The sequence below is a fragment of the Megalobrama amblycephala genome, linkage group LG8, assembly GCF_018812025.1.
Source record: "Megalobrama amblycephala isolate DHTTF-2021 linkage group LG8, ASM1881202v1, whole genome shotgun sequence".
In the NCBI taxonomy this organism is placed as follows: Eukaryota; Metazoa; Chordata; class Actinopteri; order Cypriniformes; family Xenocyprididae; genus Megalobrama; species Megalobrama amblycephala.
Window position 1 is genome coordinate 14,400,630 of NC_063051.1, and position 22,727 is coordinate 14,423,356.

A 22,727-nucleotide genomic window follows, 5' to 3' on the forward strand; every position below is an offset into this window, starting at 1 on the left:
TTATGGACACGTTTATTTGTCATTGAACCTTGTCTCCATGCCTTAAGGTTATTATATGTTTAAAGAGATGTAAATAGATGTAAAGACTGAACCTAATGCAAGAAAGTAAAAGTTACTAAGTGTAACTTTTTTTCTTTCTCCTGTCTGGTACTAAAAATATCTGTCGTGTGCGTCCTCCGCCCCCACATTTATGAGGGCAGGATGTGTGTCAGGTCCTGTCATCTACTGTCTCTTTGAGAGTGAGGGCCAAGTGAGCGACAGGAAGCCTGTGGTTCAGCGAGCTGCTTTCTGTGCTGATACAGCGCTCTTGACCCTGTTTCTCTTCACTCGTTCAATGCCTTTTTGTGCAGGATCAGGGGCTTAATCTTTGCACACTGGTTTTGCCGTTCTGCAGCACTAGGCTTATGCAGACCGCACATGCATATGCACCATGTTATTTGGCTAGATATGAGAAAGTTCAGTCTGTCCAAAATCAGGTTCAGGGTGTTATTTGTACTTTTAATGATTAATAAAGCAAACCAATTCAGAGGACTTTCCCTTCAGTGTGTCCACACACCCACTCTGCATGCTTCTTTCACACATTTCTTCTTTCTAAACTTTCCTCTGCCTTCCTTCTCTCTCTCTCTCTCTCTCTCTCTCTCTCTCTCTCTCTCTTTCTAGTCCCTCCCTCGTGTTAACTCAGCTTTGAGTCAGAGTTGCATTTGTCCTCAGTGACAGCCGCAGCAGTTAGAGGAAGTGTTACACAGAGCACAGCTCTCACTCTGACTTTCTGGGCAGCACAAGTTTTTATACATGTGCCATATGATGTAGCCCATTAATATTCTCACAAGGATGAAAGGTAAGTCAGTGGTCTTCTTTTTCTTAGACTTTTACATTTTATTGCCTAAACAGACAGTTGCATCTTACTGGAGGTAGTCTGTGAAATGTGATTCTGAGTTCAGCACTGAGAAACCAAGCTGTCGGAAAGTTGCATAATTATGAGCTGTGTGTTGGTCTGAAAAAGGCCCCTGTGTTCAGTTCCAGTTATTTGGTTGACAAGGTTTTATTATTCTTTTTTTTTTTTCTCATTCTGACTTTCTTTTCTTTGTTTTCCACTGCTTTTCCATTTCCTCACTCTTTTTTAGATTCTGTTGTGCCTTAAAGTGTCTCAGCAAAGTAGGTAGTGGCATTCTGTTGCTGGTCAGTTATAAACTGTGTCTGAGAGGGTGAAATGAAGGGGAAGTTTTCTTGTGTAATCAGTGGTGGGTAAAAGTGCACCTGAGACTGTTAGCCATGGTCTTGTGTGAGTGTGTGTTTGCTTTTTGGTTAACAGCCTTAACTATCAAGAGTTCACTGTTAACACAGAGTGCAAATGTTCATGCTCAAAATAACTTGATATTACATACTGTGTTGTATAAGCTCAAAAATATGCAATTAAAGTGAGAAGCATCATGAAGTGGAAAATAGAAGACTGAGTCACATTGATTTGACCATCACATTAAAGGGTTAGTTCACCCAAAAATGAAAATTCTGTCATTTATTACTTACCCTCATGCCGTTCCACACCCGTAAGACCTTCATTAATCTTCGGAACACAAATTAAGAGTTACACAAATTAACAACAAATTAATTTAGTTGAAATCCGATCGCTCCATGAGGACTGCATAGGGAGCAATGACTTTCCTCTCTCAAGATCAGTTCACGTGAGTACAGTGATTCAATATTAATATTATAAAGCAACGAGAATATTTTTGGTGTGCCAAAAAAAAAAAAAAAAAAAAAAAAGACTTATATATAGTGATAGCCCAGGGGTAAGCAAGTTCGGTCCTAGAGAGCCGCTGTCCTGCAGAGTTTAGCTCCAACCCTGAAAAAAAAACCTTCAGCTGCCTATAGCCTTAGTAATCCTGAAGAGCTTGATTAGCTTGTTCAGGTGTGTTTGATTAAGGTTGGAGCTAAACTCAGCAGGACAGCGGCTCTCTAGGACCGAACTTGCCTACCCCTGTGATAGCCGATTTCAAATCGATCCGAATCATGATTCGATATGCTGATTCATTATGCGCCAAAGCTTCCTGAAGCAGTGTTTTGAAATCGGCCATCACTAAATAAGTTGTTATTTTGTTTTTTTTGGCACACCAAAAATATTCCTGTCGCTTTATAATATTAATATTGAACCACTGTACTCACATGAACTGATTTAGATGTGTTTTTAGTAACTTTATGGATCTTGAGAGAGGAAATGTCATTGCTCCTTATGCAGGCCTCACGGAGCCATCGGATTTCAACTAAAATATCTTAATTTGTGTTCCGAAGATTAATGAAGGTGTTACGGATGTGGAACAGCATGAGGGTAAGTAATAAATGACAGAATTTTCATTTTTGGGTGAACTAACCCTTTAAGAGAGATACATCTCAAGAGAGGTGACTTGACTTGACCTAACATTTATTCATGCTCATGTAATTCCAAACCAGTATGTTTGGCATTTCTTTTGCCCGTGGAACACAAATATATATAAGCGTTCTTCAAAATATGTTCTTCTGAGTGAGAGTGAGTGAGTAAATGAGAGTAAATTAAGATTTTTGAATGCTTGAATGTTCTTTAGTAAGTTGTAAAGGTAAAGTGTTCATATTTTCTCTTGATTTTATGCAACAATGTTCTGTATAATTTGTATTTGTCTTTGTGTCAGCAGTCACAATGGTGATTATTTCCTTTTACCTCATTATGTAAGGACCAAGCTACAACATGGCATCCTGGAGAAATTCTACCAGTCTTAATATTATGGATTCAGCAGGTGAGACTTATGCCTTTTGGAGAAACTCATAGTCTGTCTGTCATAAATAAGCATAGGTGCTTTTGACAAATTACTATGTTAATATTTGATTATCCATTTTCAGATATCTTCAAAAGTTTCTCATGCTCACCAAGGCTGCATTTATTTGTTCAAAAATACAGTAAAAAGTCATATTGTGAAATATTATTACAGTTTAAATTTACTGTTTTCTTAATATATTTTAAAATGTCATTTGTTCCTGTTATGGCAAAGCTGAATTTTCAGCAAACATTAGTCTTCAGTGTCACTGAAGTCTAATATGCTAATTTGATGCTCAGTTAACATTTCTCATTGTTATTATAACAGCTGAAAACAGTTCGATCATTTTAATGCATCCTTGCTTGAATAAAAGTATTAATTTCTTTTTCTTTTTTTAAACTTTTGAACAGTAGTGTATCTCTCACACATGTTATTTGATAAACAAATTCAAATGCTATGTTGTTGCCTTCTCTTTAAAAAGCTGAATATGCTGCAATTGAATCTGAAGTCTACCGTAGCCTGCTAACCATTATGAGAGAAATGGACACTGAGCAACCAGTTGTCAACAAAGGTATGATTTAACAGCTCTCACTCAATAAAAGAACACACATTCACCTGAAAACCAAACCTGACCCAGTATTTCCAGTAGCTTAAGTGATTAAAAAAAATGATAACCACCATGGCCAGTGTTTTTGTTCACTAGGCCTATTTGTGTTTCTAAACCACTTTTTTTTTAACATGTCTCTGGGTTTAACGCACATTATCTTCAGCCAATCAAAATCTGTCAAGGTTACAGCCCTCTCAACTATTTTTTTTTTTTTTTGCACCAAATCCTGCATTAGAGATTAATGTTTTTTTTTTTTTTTTAACAGTCACTTGTAATGTTTTACACAATCATTTGAAACCACAGTTGTCTTATATATGTGTAGCTATATGCTAGTTGCTGGCCACACCAGCTATATAAAGAAAATACAACAACCTATGCTAATAATTAGCTCATGGCTATTGTGTAAGATTCCATTGAAATAAACGCGTAGATATGCCTTTCAAAGAAATGGTTTCTTTAAGGTCCAGTATCTACAATCTAATCAGTAGTGTCATCTGTTCATGTTATGTATGAATTCCATGACAACAAGTTTGTCTTGCATAGTTGCTTGATGACTTTAAACAATAAGAAGTTATTAATCGCTTAATGGAATATAATAAATGTTTTTTTACGGGTCCCAGAATATATGTCCCTGAATATCAACAACTCAGGTGCCAGAGTGACAGTGTCAATACACAAAATTAGTCACATAAATATTCTAAAATTTTGTTCATTCTGCAGGAATGCTGAGATGGACATTACATAAGAAAGTGCAGACCAGTTCTCTCAGGAGTCTGGCTCTCGTGAGGGTGGCCATCAAGGAACTAGAAAGAGTGAGTCACCAGTTTCTATGCATAATGCTTGTTAAAATGCTGAAGTACAATTCCCATTTTAGCAATTGACACAACAAGTTTAAGCATGTTCAGTGAGTATTACTTAAATGCTATTACTTAAAGAAATTGGTTACTTGAAAACACCTGCCTGAATCACTCCACATGATTATCTGTTGCTGTTGGAATAAGAATAAAGAGTTGATTCATTATAATAACAGCTAACAATTATTAGGAATTCATTTAATTATCTCATAATTAATGATGATTAGCATAATTTTAACACACAAAGGACAGCTGTAGGCTGGGAGGATTTGTACAATTTTGTAAATGATTGGATGAATAGATGGTAAACATGATTATCTGAAAATTTTTGTATGTAGGCTGAAAGAATTGACTCCAAGAAACATCTCATTCCTCTGATTAATACACTCATCTATGCTGTGATGCAGGTAAGAAAAAGGATGGCTTTTTACATTTTTTACATTTCTTTATTTTACTTTTAAACAAGTGATTGTCAACTGGATTTGCTTCAGGATCCAGATTTTAAATCTAGTTGTGATCCAACACAGTACAATTGATTATTGCACAAAAATGCCATTAAAATTAAACATTGACATTTGTTGTTATTACCATAAACGGAATCAGCTGGACAAATTTTAGTGCTTAAAGGGATAGTTCACCCAAAAATGAAATTTTGATGTTTATCTGCTTACCCCCAGGGCATCCAAGATGTAGGTGACTTTGTTTCTTCAGTAGAACATAAATGATTATTTTTAACTCCAACCGTTGATGTCTGTCAGTCTTATAATGCGAGTCAATGGTCACACAGTTTATAAGAGTCAATAAACACGCACAGACGAATCCAAATTAAACCCTGCGGCTTGTGACGGCACATTGATGTCCTAAGACACGAAACGATCGGTTTGTGCTAGAAACCGATCAGTATTTATATCATTTTTTACCTCTAAAACACCACTATGTCCAACTGCGTTCAGAAATCGCTTGGTGATGTCTGATCGCGCTCTGACAACGGCAGTGATGTCTCGCGCTTATACTTCAATGAGTGCTAGACATCACTGCCGTTGTCAGAGCGCGATCAGACATCACCAAGCGAACATCAATGTGCCGTCACAAGCCGCAGGGTTTAATTTGGATTCGTCTGTGCGTGTTTATTGACTCTTATAAACTGTGTGACCATTGACTCGCATTATAAGACTGACAGACATCAACGGTTGGAGTTAAAAATCATCATTTGTGTTCTACTGAAGAAACAAAGTCACATATATCTTGGATGGGGGTAAGCAGATAAACATCAAATTTTCATTTTTGGGTGAACACGTTTTTTACATCTACAATATATAAATATATACCTATTTAATGTGTTATCTATACCAAATAGATAACAAATATCATCATATATCATCAATCAATGGACGTATGGTTAATTCCATTTTATATTTGCATTTAGCAAACATCAGAACAGACTAACCAATTGAGAAGCACTGTTGTAGACACTGGCACATATGATATGATGTTCATTTATGATTTTTATATGAACAAAAAAATCTCAAACTCTGTGACAATAATCACCCATTTACATGTCTAAATGTGGTCAGTTCAATCAATTTCCAACTTCTGCAGAACATTTGTTTTCAAATGAAAATTTTGTCATCCTCTGTCCATTCTAATCAGAATGTCAAAGCTGCTCTTTTCCATAATTCTTTTTTAAATATAAATTTTAACCCAGGTCCCCTTGCATGCTAATAAAAAAAAACTGCATAAGCTGCTAGACTAACACCCTGTATGACACCCCTATGTTTCTTTGCAGACAGTATACATCCCTGATGACCTCTATAAAAGAGTTTATGACTTCTGCAAGAGGTTGTTGACTCTGCCTCAGCCGTACTGTACTGTGGGCCTCAGTTATGCTGGGCAAATGAAAGCAGAACGACTGGCTCCAGGTTAGTCACCTCTTTAATTCTTCAAACAAAATATGACAAACATTCTCATCTCTCTTGATTTTGTTTTTCCTCTTGGCTTGCAGCCAAAAAAAAAAAAAAAAAAAAAAAACTTATCAGTTAGTCAAGTCGTAAACAAGAAAACGTATGATTCCTGTGAGTCTAAAGTACATTCTTACTTGAGTTTTGTTTGTTTGTTTGTTTGTTTCTCCCTCATAGGGCTTTTGTATCAGAAAAGAATACTTGCAGAGCACAATCTAAAAAATGAACACTATCCTCAGCAGGAGAGGTGAGTCCCTTTCAGCAAAACAGTTGCTATGCATATTCAATGCCTTTCCTTATCTGCAACCTTTTGCATGAGGGCTCTGTCATCATCATCATCATCGTCATCATCATCATTATCATTATCTTCATCATCATTATCATGAAACTGCTAAGATATTTTTTTAACCTATAGTGACCCCAAAAAGTATTAAACACTTAAACCATACTTAAAAAAGAGTGTGTATATTATTTAATTTAACAAAAAAGTTGATTCAAAATGATTCAAATGGCAAAAACAATGGAATGTTGTTTAAATTTAGACAGTGAAGTCTGTTATAGACTTTAAAGTCAAGTTTAATGAATGGATTTCAAGTTTAATGAATGAACGAACGAATGAACGAATGGACAATAGTACCGCTATATTTATAAATTAACATTAACCTAGATGAATAAATTGTTCATTGATTGTTTATGATATCTTATCTGTTTATTAATGTTAATGAATGTAAACTTTATCCAAGTAAAGTATTATCCAAAAAGTATTTAGCTGCCTAATCTTGTTTATATTACCATTTTGTTTAACTGTAATGGCTGTTGACCTCACGTCAGCCCAGTCAGAAGTGAATCAGAATGTTTTTCTTTTTTCACTGTGTGACTAATTGTGTTTGTGAGGTTGTGATGGCTATATTCTGTGTTCAGGGTGTTTGTGTTTGCGGATCCTGCAGTGTTTTCCGAGTCTCTCAGCAATGTTTTGAAGGCTGACATTGAGGCTCAAGGAATGTTCCGGAACCCGTTGAGCATGATGCGCTGTGTAGTGCAGCACAGTATTCAGGCAATACTGGGAGAGGATTGTCACGGACCCTCTCTAAATGCTGCGCTGCAGGTTGGTAATGTTATTTGGAAAAACTGATGCATACCAGCATAGGGTTTTTTTTTGTAGTAAATCTTAGATCTTGAAAATTATTTATCTCGCTGACTTGTTTCATGTCATTCCAATCCCATATGACTTTCTTTCAAGAAGATATTTTGAAGAATGCTCCAACTGTTTTTGTACAAGGAAAGTCAGTGGTATCCAAAAGAACACTGGCCCCCCTGACATTCATTACATGGACAACAACAACAACAAAAAATCTTCTTTTGTGTTGCACAGAAGCAAGGAGTGCATAGAGGGTTGGAACGTCATGAGTGTGCATATATGATGAGAGAATTTTCATTTTTGGGAGGACTATCCATTTTTATCTTGGTCTCTCTGTTGTAGATTAGCTTGAGGTTGGCACTTTTTTTCATTGTTTGCTGAACATCTCTGATGGAACAAACAATATAATTAATCTAGGTGCAAATGAATGTTCTTTAGTAAAAACACTGACATGTTGAATGTCACAAAATATTTTTTCAGTTCATGGCTAAAAGAATTACATCCAGGCCCAGTGTCAAGGGGGCCTATGATGATCTCAAGATGATCTCATATTTTCAGCTGTAATAATATTTCACAATATTGCTGTTTTTACTGTATTTTTGATCAACTAAATGTAGCCTTGCTGAGCGTTAGCCTCATAGCATAATTTCCCAAGTCATTTTTTGGCCAAATTGTGATATCTGCCTTTGAAATATGATCTGGGCAATTATGCTATGAGGCTAACAATAAGAAACAATAAAACATTAAAAATCATACCCACCTCAAACTTTTGAACGGTAGTGTACTGTTACATATTTGATATACAGTATATCTGTATGTCTGTACATTATGGAAGCCCGTTTACGCCACAAAAAAAAAAAAGCCACAAAAAAAAAAAAAAGATTAATTGCGACTTTTTATCTCAGAATTCTGACTTTTTAACTCGCAATTGCGATTTTATATCTCACAATTGCGAGTTATAAAGTCAGAATTCTGAGATATAAAGTTGCAATTGCATGATATAAAGTCAGAATTGTGAGATATAAAGTCGCAGTTGCGTGATAAAAAGTCAGAATTCTGAGATATAAAGTCGCAGTTGCGTGATATAAAGTCAGAATTGCGAGATATAAAGTCGCAGTTGCATGATATAAAGTCAGAATTGCGAGATATAAAGTCGCAGTTGCATGATATAAAGTCAGAATTCCGAGATATAAAGTCGCAATTGCGTGATAAAAAGTCAGAATTCCGAGATATAAAGTTGCAATTGCGTGATATAAAGTCAGAATTCTGAGATATAAAGTCGCAGTTGCGTGATATAAAGTCAGAATTGCGAGATATAAAGTCGCAGTTGCGTGATATAAAGTCAGAATTCCGAGATATAAAGTCGCAATTGCGTGATAAAAAGTCAGAATTCCGAGATATAAAGTCGCAATTGCGTGATATAAAGTCCGAATTCTGAGATATAAAGTCGCAATTGCGTGATAAAAAGTCAGAATTGCGAGATATAAAGTCGCAGTTGCATGATATAAAGTCAGAAGTCCGAGATATAAAGTCGCAATTGCGTGATAAAAAGTAAGAATTGCGAGATATAAAGTCGCAATTGCGTGATAAAAAGTCAGAATTCTGAGATATAAAGTCGCAGTTGCGTGATATAAAGTCAGAATTGCGAGATATAAAGTCGCAGTTGCATGATATAAAGTCAGAAGTCCGAGATATAAAGTCGCAATTGCGTGATAAAAAGTAAGAATTGCGAGATATAAAGTCGCAATTGCGTGATAAAAAGTCAGAATTCCGAGATATAAAGTCGCAATTGCGTGATAAAAAGTCAGAATTCCGAGATATAAAGTCGCAATTGCGTGATAAAAAGTAAGAATTGCGAGTTATAAAGTCGCAATTGCGTGATAAAAAGTCAGAATTCCGAGATATAAAGTCGCAGTTGCGTGATAAAAAGTCAGAATTCCGAGATATAAAGTCGCAGTTGCGTGATATAACGTCAGAATTCTGAGATATAAAGTCGCAGTTGCGTGATATAAAGTAAGAATTGCGAGATATAAAGTCACAATTGCGTGATTAAAAAGTCAGAATTCTGAGATATAAAGTCGCGATTGCATGATAAAAAGTCAGAATTCTGAGATATAAAGTCGCAGTTACGTGATATAAAGTAAGAATCGCGAGATATAAAGTCACAATTGCGTGATTAAAAAGTCAGAATTCTGAGATATAAAGTCGCAATTGCGAGTTATAAAGTCAGAATTCTGAGATATAAAGTCGCAATTGCAAGTTATAAAGTCAGACTTTATATCTCAGAATTCTGACTTTTTATCACGCAATTGCGACTTTATATCTCAGAATTCTGACTTTATAACTCGCAATTGCAACTTTATATCTCAGAATTCAGACTTTATCATGCAACTGCAACTTTATATCTCACAATTCTGACTTTATATCATGCAACTGCGACTTTATATCTCAGAATTCTAACTTTATAACTCGCAATTGTGAGATATAAGTCAGAATTCTGAGATATAAAGTCGCAATTGCGAGTTATAAAGTCAGAATTCTGAGATAAAAAGTCGCAATTTTTTTTCTTTTCTTTTCTTTTTTTTTTTTTTTTGTGGCGGAAACGGGCTTCCATAGTACATAGAAGTAAATGTGTAAATATGCTATGATTTATTTATTATAACTCCACATGCCAGCCATCCCCACTCACACTCAGAAATGATGCTTTCCAGGTGCAATAATTTATCACAGGCTTCCGGCACTTTGGTGAACGTGATTTCCAAGTGCAACATGTTCCTGGATCAACATCTTTGTTGATCCTGGAACAACATTCTAATCAATTAATCAGATTTGGGGATAAGTTTACAGTTTATGTTAAGTTTAGGCTTACAACAAAGGTTATGTGCTTCTACATCATTGTTATTCACCTATCATTTCCTTCTGATTTTAGGGATAACTTATGGGTAGGGTTAGGTTTAGGGAATGTGATATGGTTAGGACTATATTTACAGAAAAGAATGTTGTTCCAGGACCAGCAAAATATGCTGATTCAGGAACATGTCTTACTTGGCAAAATCACGGTGACCTCTGGACTTTATATCTTTTTCCCATCTCCATTATCTAACACTGATGTTTAATATCTCTCTCTGTAAGTTACTTTTATAATATTGTATTGATATAGAAATAGAACTGAAACCTCCCCAGTCTGCCCTTTTTAATCTTTGATCCCCGGTTTCACAGACAAGGCTTAAGCTAGTCCTAGACTAAAATGCATGTTTGAGCTGTTTTAACTGAAAGCAACTAGTATACTGACATATCTTAAAATATGTCAGAGCCATTGTTTTGTCTCAAGATGCACACCAGCAATGTTTTTTTCTAAGTTATGCTTATAAAAGCTACTTAAATACCCTAATTGAACTAAGGCCTAATCCTGTCTTAGGCTAAGCCCTGTTTGTGAAACCAGGCCTAAATGTCTTGACATAATCAATAAGTATGAGTCAAGAGTGCACATACTCAGATGTTACAATTTTGTGACCACACCAAGTTGTGATTAAGAAATTAACCCTGGGACATAACATATAATTTCACCCTTACCTAGTCAAATGTTTGCAAAACTGCCCCTCTACTGAAAAGTTACTGTGAAGAGAAAGGATGAATTATTTCTAAATGAATGGGAAATTGCCTATACCTACATTTAACTTCTGTATAACAGTTGTAATACTCTATAATTTTAGTTGCTAGACTATACAATGATGGAGACAAAGGTCGAGCATTATTGCAGGTCAGCATCTCTCTATCTCTGTCCACACGTCAGATGTCTGCAGTTTGTTTTCAGAAAACTCAAAGCAACCGGACAGGACATCCCATAGGTGTCTGTCTGAATTACAGCTATATGATGTGTGTGCATCTGCATGTGTGATTTCATGCTGTGTGGCTCTCTGTCTATGTGTTGGTGTTTGTGTGTCTGATTATCCATCTGTCTGCATGTGCACATGACAGGATTTGGACCAGGACGTGGAGTCATACTTCAATGAAGTGCTTGCAACAGTAGAACAGAGCACAGATGGGAACAGAGGTGAACAGGGTCAGATCAGACAGAAACTACAAGGGTTATACTCACAGATCCTCTGTGACACCAACAAAGGTGCACTAAAAAAATATTCTATTATATTATATTCTATACTCTTTCCATATTCTTATCTATACTCTGTCTCACAAACACAAATCAACACTCTTGACAGACTCCATCTGTACCAAAATAACTTTTTTCTCTAAAAAAAGACCAGGATATTTTGTTATTTTTTCCTCCTTTTTGATATCAGATGTGTTGCCGGATCAGGAAGCAGGATTTGTTTTTGGTGTCATTGTGACGGTTTTGGGTTTCAGGTCTATTGTCCAAAGGTTCCTTGTGCGATGTTCCACTTCCCAATCCGGAGATGAGTTTCCATCTGTGGTGGGAGGAGGAGGAGATCTGTGAGTGGGATTTATTTACTAAAATATTTGGGCAGAGGCTATTTGCACTAATATACTGTGTGTAATAGTGTAATGTGTACACTTTTCTTTGCACTAAGTGGGTGCTATTTATACTTATTGCAAATGGTGGCAGATACTATTTGCACCTCAGTGTATTGTAATATATTATAAAATAGTATGTGAAAATAACAGCATATTCAATGTATATTTATTCAAAATTATAAATTACAAATTAATGCTGCCTTATCTGGACTTTTTACCCTACACCTACTCTTAAACATATTGAACCTGCTGATCAGTAAAGGTGTCCTCAAAGCTCCAAGAAGGACAGTGTAACAAAATGAGCATTGTACTACATTTTTGAGCATTGTAACAAAATGATGTGCACACAGAGCAGTGGATGTGCCGGCTTGTCCGATCAAGGCGAGGACATCACATCCAGTTTCAATTATAGGTCTATTAAATGCCCATTAAACACTGTATTCCTGCTATTAAATACCCATTAGAGCTTTATTTACACTTTTCAAATATTTTCAATTCCTCATTTTATTATTTAAAATGAACGCCTTTTTCGAGCTGGTATGCTTTGGGAAAAGAGAGAAAAATGTGAGCGGAAAAAATATGGATTCAAACTCGGATCGGTCATGTCAAAAGCGTATTTGAGTTTTCACCACTGATCCCGCTACTGATTTGGTTTCTTTTGTTATTGTGAATGCAAGTTAGTGTAAATAGCCTTTGCTACAAGATGAGCACTTTCTGTAAATAAATACTACAAAATATTTTCTCCATTAAAACAGTTATGTTATGTTGTTATGTTATGTTCATTTGTAACAAAAGATTCAAAAATTCAAGTTAAGTGATGATATCTTTATTGCATATGCTTTAATATTATTATTATAATTTATATATATATATATATATATATATATATATATATATATATATATATATATATATATTTCTTAGATGGCAGATTTTGGTATCTTAACAAATCTGAGCATAGTTTGTGACATTGTTGAACTCTCTTATGATAGTCTAGAAAGAGATATATGTGAGATTACTACACGGTAAAATGAGGTCACACGGTAAAATGAGGTCCTAGCACACATGAACTCATCCAAACCCAAGAGAATTACTGAGATGAGGCTGTTCAGTAAAATACAACACATCTTTTCATCGTGTCTGTCACAGGGAGAGAACTGGCCAAATTCATCCGTTCCGGATCCTACAGTGAAAACTCTCTCAGCCCAGATGACTTTTACATGTCAGACCTCCACACAGAGCTCAACTCAGAGATGCCACGGCACTCTGTCATGTCGACGGACAGCGGTATAGAACGTGACTTGCAGGGAATCGAGACTTGTGACATGGACTTTCCTGTAGGAAAAAGCTTAAAGTCCGAACATACCAGTGGGCGACTCTCACGACGCGGAGGAATCAAGGTGAAGCCGTCGGTCACTGACAGCATGGCTCTGATGCAAGATGCACTGGAGGAGACGGGCACAGCTGGCAGCAGTGGCACACTGCAGAGGAGAGCAGGAAACAGTGGGACCACCCTGCTCAAGGAAGAACGGGACTACACTGCTAAAATAGTGGTGATGGGAGATGATCGGGCAGTGGGAAGGCTAGCCAGAGCGTACTACTGGTTTAGGTAGGAGATGATATTTCAATCTGTGATATTTGTTATTATTTGGGTCAAAGACATATAGAGTGTCTGTGATAAAGAAAATAAAAATGTAGAGTAAATCATTCAAAAAACAACCCGCGGTGATGCCATTAAAGGTGCCCTAGAACGTTCTTTCACAAGATGTAATATAAGTCTAAGGTGTCCCCTGAATGTGTCTGTGAAGTTTCAGCTCAAAATAACCCATAGATTTTTTTTTAATTCATTTTTTTAATTGCCTATTTTGGGGCATCATTAACTATGCACAGATTCAGCACGCGGCCCCTTTAAATCTCGCGCTCCCTTCCCCCGAGCTCTCGACTATAATACAGTGCATAAACAAAGTTCACACAGCTAATATAACCCTCAAATGGATCTTTACAAGATGTTCGTCATGCATGCTGCATGCATGCGTCGGATCATGTGAGTATAGTATTTATTTGGATGTTTACATTTAATTCTGAATGAGTTTGAGGCTGTGCTCCGTGGCTAACGGGCTAATGCTACACTGTTGGAGAGATTTATAAAGAGTGAAGTTGTGTTTATGCGTTATACAGACTGCAAGTGTTTAAAAAGGAAAATAGCAACGGCTCTTGTCTCTGTGAATACAGTAAGAAACGATGGTAACTTTAACCACATTTAACAGCACATTAGCAACATGCTAACGAAACATTTAGAAAGACAATCTACAAATATCACTAAAAATATCATGTAATCATGGATCATGTCAGTTATTATTGCTCCATCTGCCATTTTTCGCTATTGTTCTTGCTTGCTTACCTAGTCTGATGATTCAGCTGTGCACATCCAGACATTAATACTGCCTGCCCTTGTCTAATGCCTTGAACAATTGCTGGCATATGCAAATATTGGGGGCGTACATATTAATGATCCCGACTGTTACGTAACAGTCGGTGTTATGTTGAGATTCGCTTGTTCTTCTGAGGTCTTTTAAACAAATGAGATTTACACAAGAAGGAGGAAACAATGGTATTTGAGACTCACTGTACATGTATGTCATTTCCATGTACTGAACTCTTGTTGTTCAACTATGCCAAGGTAAATTCAATTTTCCATTCTACGGCACCTTTAAAGTAAAAAGTAATAACATACTGTATTTTCCTTACACCTTGAATACATCATTTAAGAAAAAAGGTATTTTTTAACAAATATTGTGAATTAATAATTCATAAATGTCATTACATTTTTGTGGAGTTGCATCTCATGACATTTTACAATCTGAACTAACATTGCCAAACCAAAAAATGATGAGATAAGAGGTCCTTCTATCATAGCATTTTAGCTTCTATCAGCAGCAGTTTCTTTTTATTACTGTCTATTGAAGAAGATTCTTCCTCATTACAGAGTATTTTCAGCATGTTTCCTTTTTCTAAAACCCTCAGATCCCTAAATGTTTTCAGACCACTTGGGTTTCTGTTATTATTGAATTGTTTTGCCTTGCTTTACAGGAAACGGGAAGCCAGAAGACGGTTTCTTACTACGAAAATCAACCTACAGATGTACTACATCCCTGTTGCTCGGCATTCGTCTGCATCCTCCCCTGTGAAGGTACATAGAATTACACCCTTTCTTTCTTTAAGTTCACGTGTGGCTAGTGTACTGTGAAGAATACCTGTTAATAGTATACTAGTGTACTTTCATATAAAAAGCTTTAGAAGTACCCTCCATTAGCAGAACTAGCATGATCTTATAGAACATTTGTTTTAGGAGACGGTGACCTCTTCAAGCAGTAACTTCTGTGCTCTTGGCTCTTATCTTGGAATGGTGGATCCGTGGTACGAATGCAATGTCTGTAGTCTTGGACAGATGATTCCTGATCTTGCGAGAACGGTATGTCAAAAGATAGGCAGATATTTAGCATATTAGGCATTCTTTGGTAAAAAAAAAAAAAAAAAAAAAAAAAAATGGTTATGTATTTTTAGTTATGTCAGTCAGTATGGAATGAGGAAGTTTGAAAGTTTCTCTTTCAGGTATTTTTTCTTTTTGGTTATTTCCTTGTATAAATGCAAAGCTGGCAACTGTTCATTGTGAAGAACATGTCAACTTATTCTACTGATCATAGCCCCAGCAGTCTACTAATACCCTTAGTTGACATGTAGTTACAAATTAATGATAGTTAGTTGACATGTAGATGCAAAGTTACTGTCTAAAGTGGACTATTGAAACAAAGTGTAACTTACATTTATTGTCTTGGAAATATGGTTAAAGTGCACTTTTTAAAAGTGTGCTTGAAGGGATAGTTCACCATTCTGTCATCATTTACTCATCCTTATGTTATTCCAGACCTGTATGAGTTTCTTTCTTCTGTTGAACTAAAAAAAAAAGATATTTTGAAGAATGTTGGTAACCATACAGTTGACTTCCATAGTGTTTTTTTCCTACTATGGAAGTAAATGGCTACTGTAAACTGCCTTGTTACCAACATATCTTTTTAGTTTAAAGAAGAACAAAACTTATTTAGGTTTGGAGCAACATAAGGGTGAGTAAATGATGAGAGAATGTTCAATTTTGGGTGAACTATCCCTTTAAATGTGTAAACAGACATTGTCACGAAAGTGACTTTTTAATTCATTAATATATATTATCTGCAAGTACAGATAAAAAAAAACATATACTTTTAAGATTTGAAGTATATTACAAGTGCACATTCCATACAACTAACCACACTTCTTTTTCACAAGAGTCATTAAACATCATTCCCAGTGAATGATGTCAATGCAACTATAAATTAATTAACTTTAAATGCAAATGTTTTATTTTTACTCTTCCAGTCCAACAGTGGCAAACCACAAGAGTCTGACCTTTTCTTAGCTGACATCATCTCATACTATGTGCGCATGGGACAGCAGCCAGTGTACTTCAACATTTACTACATCAAGGTGAGAATGAATGAACTTTTGTAATTTTTTTACGTAGTCAGTTTTTTTCATCTATGATGCAATGAGAGTCAGGTGTAACAGAAGAGAAAACGTAAAGAGTAATAGATATTGTTTCATTTTGAACCACAGGTTTGCTCAGAAGGTCAAGCTATTTATATTTGAACTGATGAATGATCTATAGAACACTTTCTGAGCTATATCTTTTTTTTTCTGTTCTACTTGTGCAGATTTACTTTTACAACAATTCCAAAGAAGCTGTGGAAGAAGTTTTTGTCACAGACCTGGAAGTGGATTTTCCAGACTTCAAAATGGCCCAAGTAGCACCAAAAGGTGTGTGAGAGACTTGTATTTTTAACTATTTAAACTATATTCAGCAACAGAAATCAGGATATGTATAGTCATTGGCACACACACACACAAAAGGCCAGCAGTTTATTTGGCCAATATTTACAGCCCACATTTTTCCCTCAGACACTGGCAAACACAAGAAGATGCCTGCCGAGCTTTGTGGGGCCCTGATCTCCTTTAGCTACTTAAAAGTGAGTGTGACTTTTGCTGTCTGTTTATATGATTAGTAACACTTTACAATAAGGTTATTGCATTAAGCATTAGTTAATGTATTAACTAACATGAACTAACCATTAGCAATACATTTGTTACTGTATTTACTAATCTTCATTAACTTTAGTTAATGAAAATACAGTTGTTCATTGTTTGTTCATATTAGTTCACCGTGCATTAATTAATGTTAACAAGATTTTAATAATGTATTAGTAAATGTTGAAATTAACATTAACAACGATTAATAAATGCTGTATAAGTGCAGTTCATTGTTAGTTCATGTTAACTAATGTTGTTAACTAATGTTAACTAATGAACCTTATTGTTAAGTGTTATCATATGATTATTGAAATATTTATTTATATAGTACTTTCACGTAGTCATATCACACACGTGATTGTTGCTGATTGTCAGTTTTTCAGTGAGTCACATTTTATAGTTTCAAAAGAAACATTCTAGATTTTTTGAAAATTAAGTGACCAGCAAATCTTACTTGACCTCATTCGACCCTTCACATTCCTTTTAGGTGTCTCTAAGCAATAGGGAGGTTGAAAAAGGGTTCTCACTCAGAACCACTGGTGCCCAGATTTCAGCAATACCAGAAAACAAAACTGAAGGTAAGGTGAAATTGAATGAAAAGGTATTTCTTTTTGTTACTGAATCGAGATAAACTTAAATCTGAACAAATTTAAATCAATGACTATTTTTCTTTCCGTTTGTAGATCTCAACTGTCTCATGGTCACTTTCAAAGACACAAAGCCAAAGATTAACACGGTAAGTCTGGCCAAGCCTTAGAAACTGTACAAACTGAGAAAACTGTTTTTGTTGATGTTGTTGTTTGTTTTTAGCCATAGAATGGAAAATAAAGTTCTGGCTGTTAGCTTGGTATACTGGTATGCTGATGTTCTGCTGGTTAGACAGGCATAACCCAGTCTAGACTAACATGGAATCCATGCTGGTTTTTCTTTCTTTCTTTCTTTCTTTCTTTCTTTTTTTGTACGAGCTGTGTTATATGTCTGGGACCAGAGCACACACATTCAAGCCTCGAGGGGGCTGGATGCATTCATTGCGTTGATTTCTCACTGAGAAAGATCCGCTCCCGACTTACTCTTTTCAGTCAAGAGAGTCACGCCTCTGAAGCCAGCGTCTCTGGCTCAGCGTTTGCCGAGGCAGTGGGCAGACTGTGATCATGGGGATCTCCAATGAGAGGAACTTGACACAGAAGCCTGCTCAGGGGCTTCTTCTGTGTTGAACTAGGACTCATTGCTCGCCTCTGATTCTGACGAAATAGACGTGTTGTCAGTTGAGATGGATATATCTAAAAGATCTGCTTCCTGCTTTACCCAGCAAAGCACTGAATATGATAAGCTACTGGAACCTATGACTCATGCCACAGCCCGACTAAGCCTGAACTGGTCCGGCTCGAAACTTGGTCGCTTAGATCACAGATATCTGCAGAGTCATAAGTGTGCAGCTCTGATGAGGCTTCCTTTGCTCTCAGACCTGCACACTGTGGTGTCAGATTTGTGGAGACATCCATACCCTGCTTGTGTAGTTAGTTTTTGGAATGTCGAGGGGCTGTGTAAGCGGGGTAATGGGGGGATGTCTTGAGTGTCCCCGGGGACATCCGCAGTATGCTGAAGGCTCCCGTTTTGCCCTCTAAGGCATGTCAGGCAACATCCAGACTGGTGGGCAGAGCGTATACAGCAGCCAGTCAAACTGGTGGAGCTTTGCACACTATGGCAATACTGCAAGCCTACCAGGCAGATCTGCTGATTCCGTCTCTGAACTGTGTATAGCCACAGATCTAGTTTTTCGTGCCACCAAGCATGTGGCCCACTCCATTGGCCGGTCTATGGCAGCTATGGCGGCGACGGAGAGGCAACTGAGGCTTAATTTGTCAGGCATCAGGAAGAGTGATAAGACTCTACTCCTTGATGCCCCTGTCTTGCCCTCTGGGCTTTTTAGCACTGCCCTTGAGACGGTGGTGAACAGGTTTAGAGAGGCGAGAATGCACCCATAACGCAGCCAGAAAGTAAGCTAAGCTTACTTTACTAAGGTCCGAGGAGCTTGGCTCCCTGATAAAGTACATGAGTACAGAGTAGGTTAGTCGCTCCCCTTGTTGGATTGGTTTTGCAGGTACTCATTTTCAGAAGTAGAGCTGGGCAGATGATTGAGATAGCTGAATAACAGTCATTATACTCTCTTCTCTGTCACCTTCTGGACTGGATATTAAAGGTCCCGTTCTTCGTGATCCCATGTTTCAAACTTTAGTTAGTGTGTAATGTTGTTGTTAGAGTATAAATAAAATCTGTAAAATTTTAAAGTTCAATGCCAAGCGAGATATTTTATTTAACAGAAGTCGCCTACATCGAATGGCCAGTTTGGACTACATCCCTCTACTTCCTTCTTTAATGACGTCACTAAAACAGTTTTTTGACTAACCTCCGCCCACAGGAATACACAAGAGTTGCGTTTGTAGAGTGTGTTTGTCGCCATGTCGTCGAAACGCTGTTATTTTCATCCCGCAGTCCAATCACCTTTGTTTGGCCTTCCTAGGGACGCTGTACTTAGAGATCAATGGTTACAATTTATGTTTAACTCGGTTCCCGAAAATTATAATCCACATGTAAAACTATGTTTACAATAACACTGAGCGCGTGCATCTCCACGTTATGGTAAGAGGCGTGACCTTTCTGGGCAAGATGCGCTAAACTGCTGTTGAATCACAACACAGGAACAATCAGAACTCGTTACGTATTTCTGAAGGAGGGACTTCATAGAACAAGGAAGTCATCAGCCCGTTTTTATGACAGTGGAAACAGCGGTATACAGATAAGTAAATTATGTGAAAAATACTGTGTTTTTTTACACACGAAACATGAACACATGTTATATTGCACACTATAAACACAATCAAAGCTTCAAAAAACCACGAAAAACGGGACCTTTAAGAAAGGTTATGCTTCTTCTCATTACCCCAGCTTACGGTTGGTCTGTTAGATGTGGGTCATGGATTTGGCTATGTCGATTTATTGGTAGCTCTGCTCTAAGGGATCTAGACTCTCCTGGTGCACGTCTCGGACTAGTTTGAGATCCCATGTATATTGAGCATGGAAGCTTCAGGGCCTTTCCTAACGTTGTTATACTTGTTATTGGGAGCAATGCTGTGCAAGGTGTGTAACGCTCGCCCAGGTGAGTGGCCTTCGAGTTAGTGCATAGATGTTTGAGGCCTACGAATTAGTGCCTAGACCTAGGTTGCTAGATTGGTTCTAACCACAAGAGGGCAGGCATTAGTCAGCAAAGCATAGTTGACATTGATGTGCCTTGAAAGGGAACATTAGGATTCAGTGTTTAATCCCAGTTCCCTGAGAAGGGAACGAGATGCTGTGTCAGATTCTGATGCTATGGGGGCATCAATACCAACTACATTGCCATGCTTCGAGCATGCCTGTGTATCTTCCTTCAGACAATACGATTCTGATGAGGTGTTGCCAGGGGTCCCTCTTTTACACTGGGGTGCACCTTGCGATGTGATCACACTGTGTTTGCCAATGATTAGCATGATGATACATGTGCCTCAGACACCGGGTTCCGCCCCATAATATCAGAATCTTCACAGGGAAACGGGGTTACATGCGTAACCCTAAGACGTTTTACGTTATTGGACTGCAACCGTCAAGTGTTTTTAGCTACACTGTAATGAGTAGGAAATGCAAATTATAGTGTACCTGATTAAGTTTGGACATTTATGCTGTTATTTATTTTTTTATTATATATAAGGAGACAAAGATCAGAACATGCAATTTTAAATTGAAGACACCAGACAAATCAACTTTCACGGTGCGTTTGGACAAAGACTTTCGAAGGAAATTTATGAACGTTGAAAGGTGAGAATCAATACTTTTTCTGCTCAAACTATCCTCATTTTAATTAAGAGGCCTATCACACACAAAGTTTTGGGGTCAGTAAGATTTTTAAATATTTTTTAAAGAAGTCTCTAATGATCAACAAGGCTGCATTTATTTGATTGAAAATACAGTAAAAAGACATATTATGAAATTATATCACAAAAATTTATTACATTTTTTTTTTTTTTTATGTAATTTATTCCTGTGATGGCAAATCTGAATTTTGATGATCCTTCAGAAATCATTTGAATATGCTGACATTTCTTATTATTATCATCAGTGTTGAAATGGTTCAAACGAACAAAACTAATTTGAAATAGAAATTTGTGTAACAGCATAAAAGTTTTCACTGTCAGTTTTGATCAATTCATTGCATCCTTGCTGAATAAAAGTATTCATTAAAAAATATTCCCTATTTCTGGTCTTAAAGTGATATTGATTTGTTAAAATATTGATTTGTTTGTGTTTTCTAACACAGCATTGAGGTCTGTCCATGTCGAGACCCTGGATATTATATTCAAAAATCCTTAAAGTCAAAGTTCATGGCAGAAGATGACGGCGATGCTGGACTGAGCAAATACATGAGCAAAGGATTGCCTTTGCCTATTAACACATTTGCGGGGATAATCGACTAAATGAACAAAGATCAGGATAGAGAGCTTGCTGTCAACATAAAGGCCAGTTCTGGACTCTTGCAATATGTGTGTTGTGTTTTAAACAATGCACTGTTCAGTAGTGTCTGTATGTGATCAAATGATCAGCTAAGACACTTGACCAAGCAGGTTTTACTGCATTATATACTTTCATTTGTGAATCACAAGTTGATCAATCCAGGAAGTATTTTAATCTGTAACACAGCTAACTCACTAACACTAATCCACTCATGGTATTGAGTTTCTCAAAGACTTACAATTTACTTGAACTTGTTTTACCTTGTTCTCTGCTTTAACAATCAACCTCTTCCTTAATACGTAAAAATGAAGTGCATGTGAAAAGACTGAATTGTCCACACAAGTCTTGGCAAGACTTTCATCATGATTTTCCACCAGAAAAATAATGGTTTATTACAAATGCAGGAATAATAGTTTGTCTGCACACCGTATGCCATTTCACCAAGTGTTTCAGAGAAACTGACATTATCTTAATCGACCCTATGATTTGCACTTCTTTGATACATATTTGATAAACATATACATGTTTACATTTGGAGTGTTTCATGAGAATGACATCAAAAATATTATGTTTAAAATTAAAAAGCATAATGGATATCAGTTTTTCTTACTGTCTATGGGACTGATGTGTTGAAAGGTTGTGTTGTGCATTAAGCTGGTCATGAGTGAAAGTCTTTCTTTCTCAACAAAAAGTCATGAAAGTCCTTTCTTTCTCAACAATTGTAATGGTGCAAAATAGTATTCCTCACATGATTCTCTGTACAGTATTTGTTTTTTGTTTTTTTGTTTTCCCATTCTTATAGTTTCCATTTCTTTTGAGGAACAAATGTATAATCTCAATAATAGAACTAGCCAACCTAATTGAGCTCTATTTCCTTTATCTTATGGCATTCATTCATGCCAAAATTTTGCACAGTTGTTGATTTGACCTCTGGTTTTGTAAATATTATTTGATTTTGTAAAATGTTATGTTAAAAATAAATTTAGCATTTTCAAATTATTGGGGAAAAACTGAAAAAAAAAACTGCTATAAGCTTTGATCCAGATTTATTCACACAGCTATAAAACTTTTACGACAAAGAAAATAGAAACATACACACACATATATATATATATATATTTGTTTCTATTTTCTTTGTCGTAAAAGTATATATATATATATATATATATATATATATATATATATATATATATATATATATATATATATATATATATATATATA

General features: G+C 36.4%; 1 protein-coding gene across 3 annotated transcripts; it reads left to right on the plus strand.

The window, feature by feature from the left end:
• The first annotated feature begins 680 nt into the window (after positions 1–680).
• On the plus strand, positions 681–22,502 carry LOC125273846 (phosphoinositide 3-kinase regulatory subunit 6). 3 transcript variants are annotated; one of them, XM_048199567.1, is made up of 20 exons: positions 681–838; positions 2,664–2,768; positions 3,268–3,357; positions 4,114–4,205; positions 4,586–4,654; positions 6,034–6,166; positions 6,383–6,452; positions 7,127–7,310; positions 11,322–11,466; positions 11,709–11,795; positions 12,987–13,446; positions 14,928–15,027; positions 15,187–15,309; positions 16,251–16,358; positions 16,586–16,688; positions 16,830–16,897; positions 17,446–17,536; positions 17,642–17,694; positions 20,704–20,810; positions 21,310–22,502. In XM_048199567.1, exons 2-20 carry the CDS (start codon positions 2,720–2,722, stop codon positions 21,464–21,466), a joined length of 2,289 nt encoding a protein of 762 aa, XP_048055524.1. In that variant the 5' UTR covers positions 681–838; positions 2,664–2,719; the 3' UTR covers positions 21,467–22,502. The 3 variants fall into 3 exon arrangements, with proteins under 3 accessions (XP_048055524.1, XP_048055525.1, XP_048055522.1); XM_048199568.1 differs by having other exon boundaries at positions 684–838; positions 2,667–2,768; XM_048199565.1 differs by having other exon boundaries at positions 687–838; positions 2,706–2,768.
• Positions 22,503–22,727: the final 225 nt, after the last annotated feature.

Excerpts from the sequence above, each read along its gene's own strand:
- LOC125273846 (XM_048199565.1), top strand. Across the intron at positions 17,537-17,641 it reads ACCAGAAAACAAAACTGAAG|ATCTCAACTGTCTCATGGTC; the intron begins GTAAGGTGAAAT and ends TTCCGTTTGTAG. Across the intron at positions 20,811-21,309 it reads AAATTTATGAACGTTGAAAG|CATTGAGGTCTGTCCATGTC; the intron begins GTGAGAATCAAT and ends TTTCTAACACAG.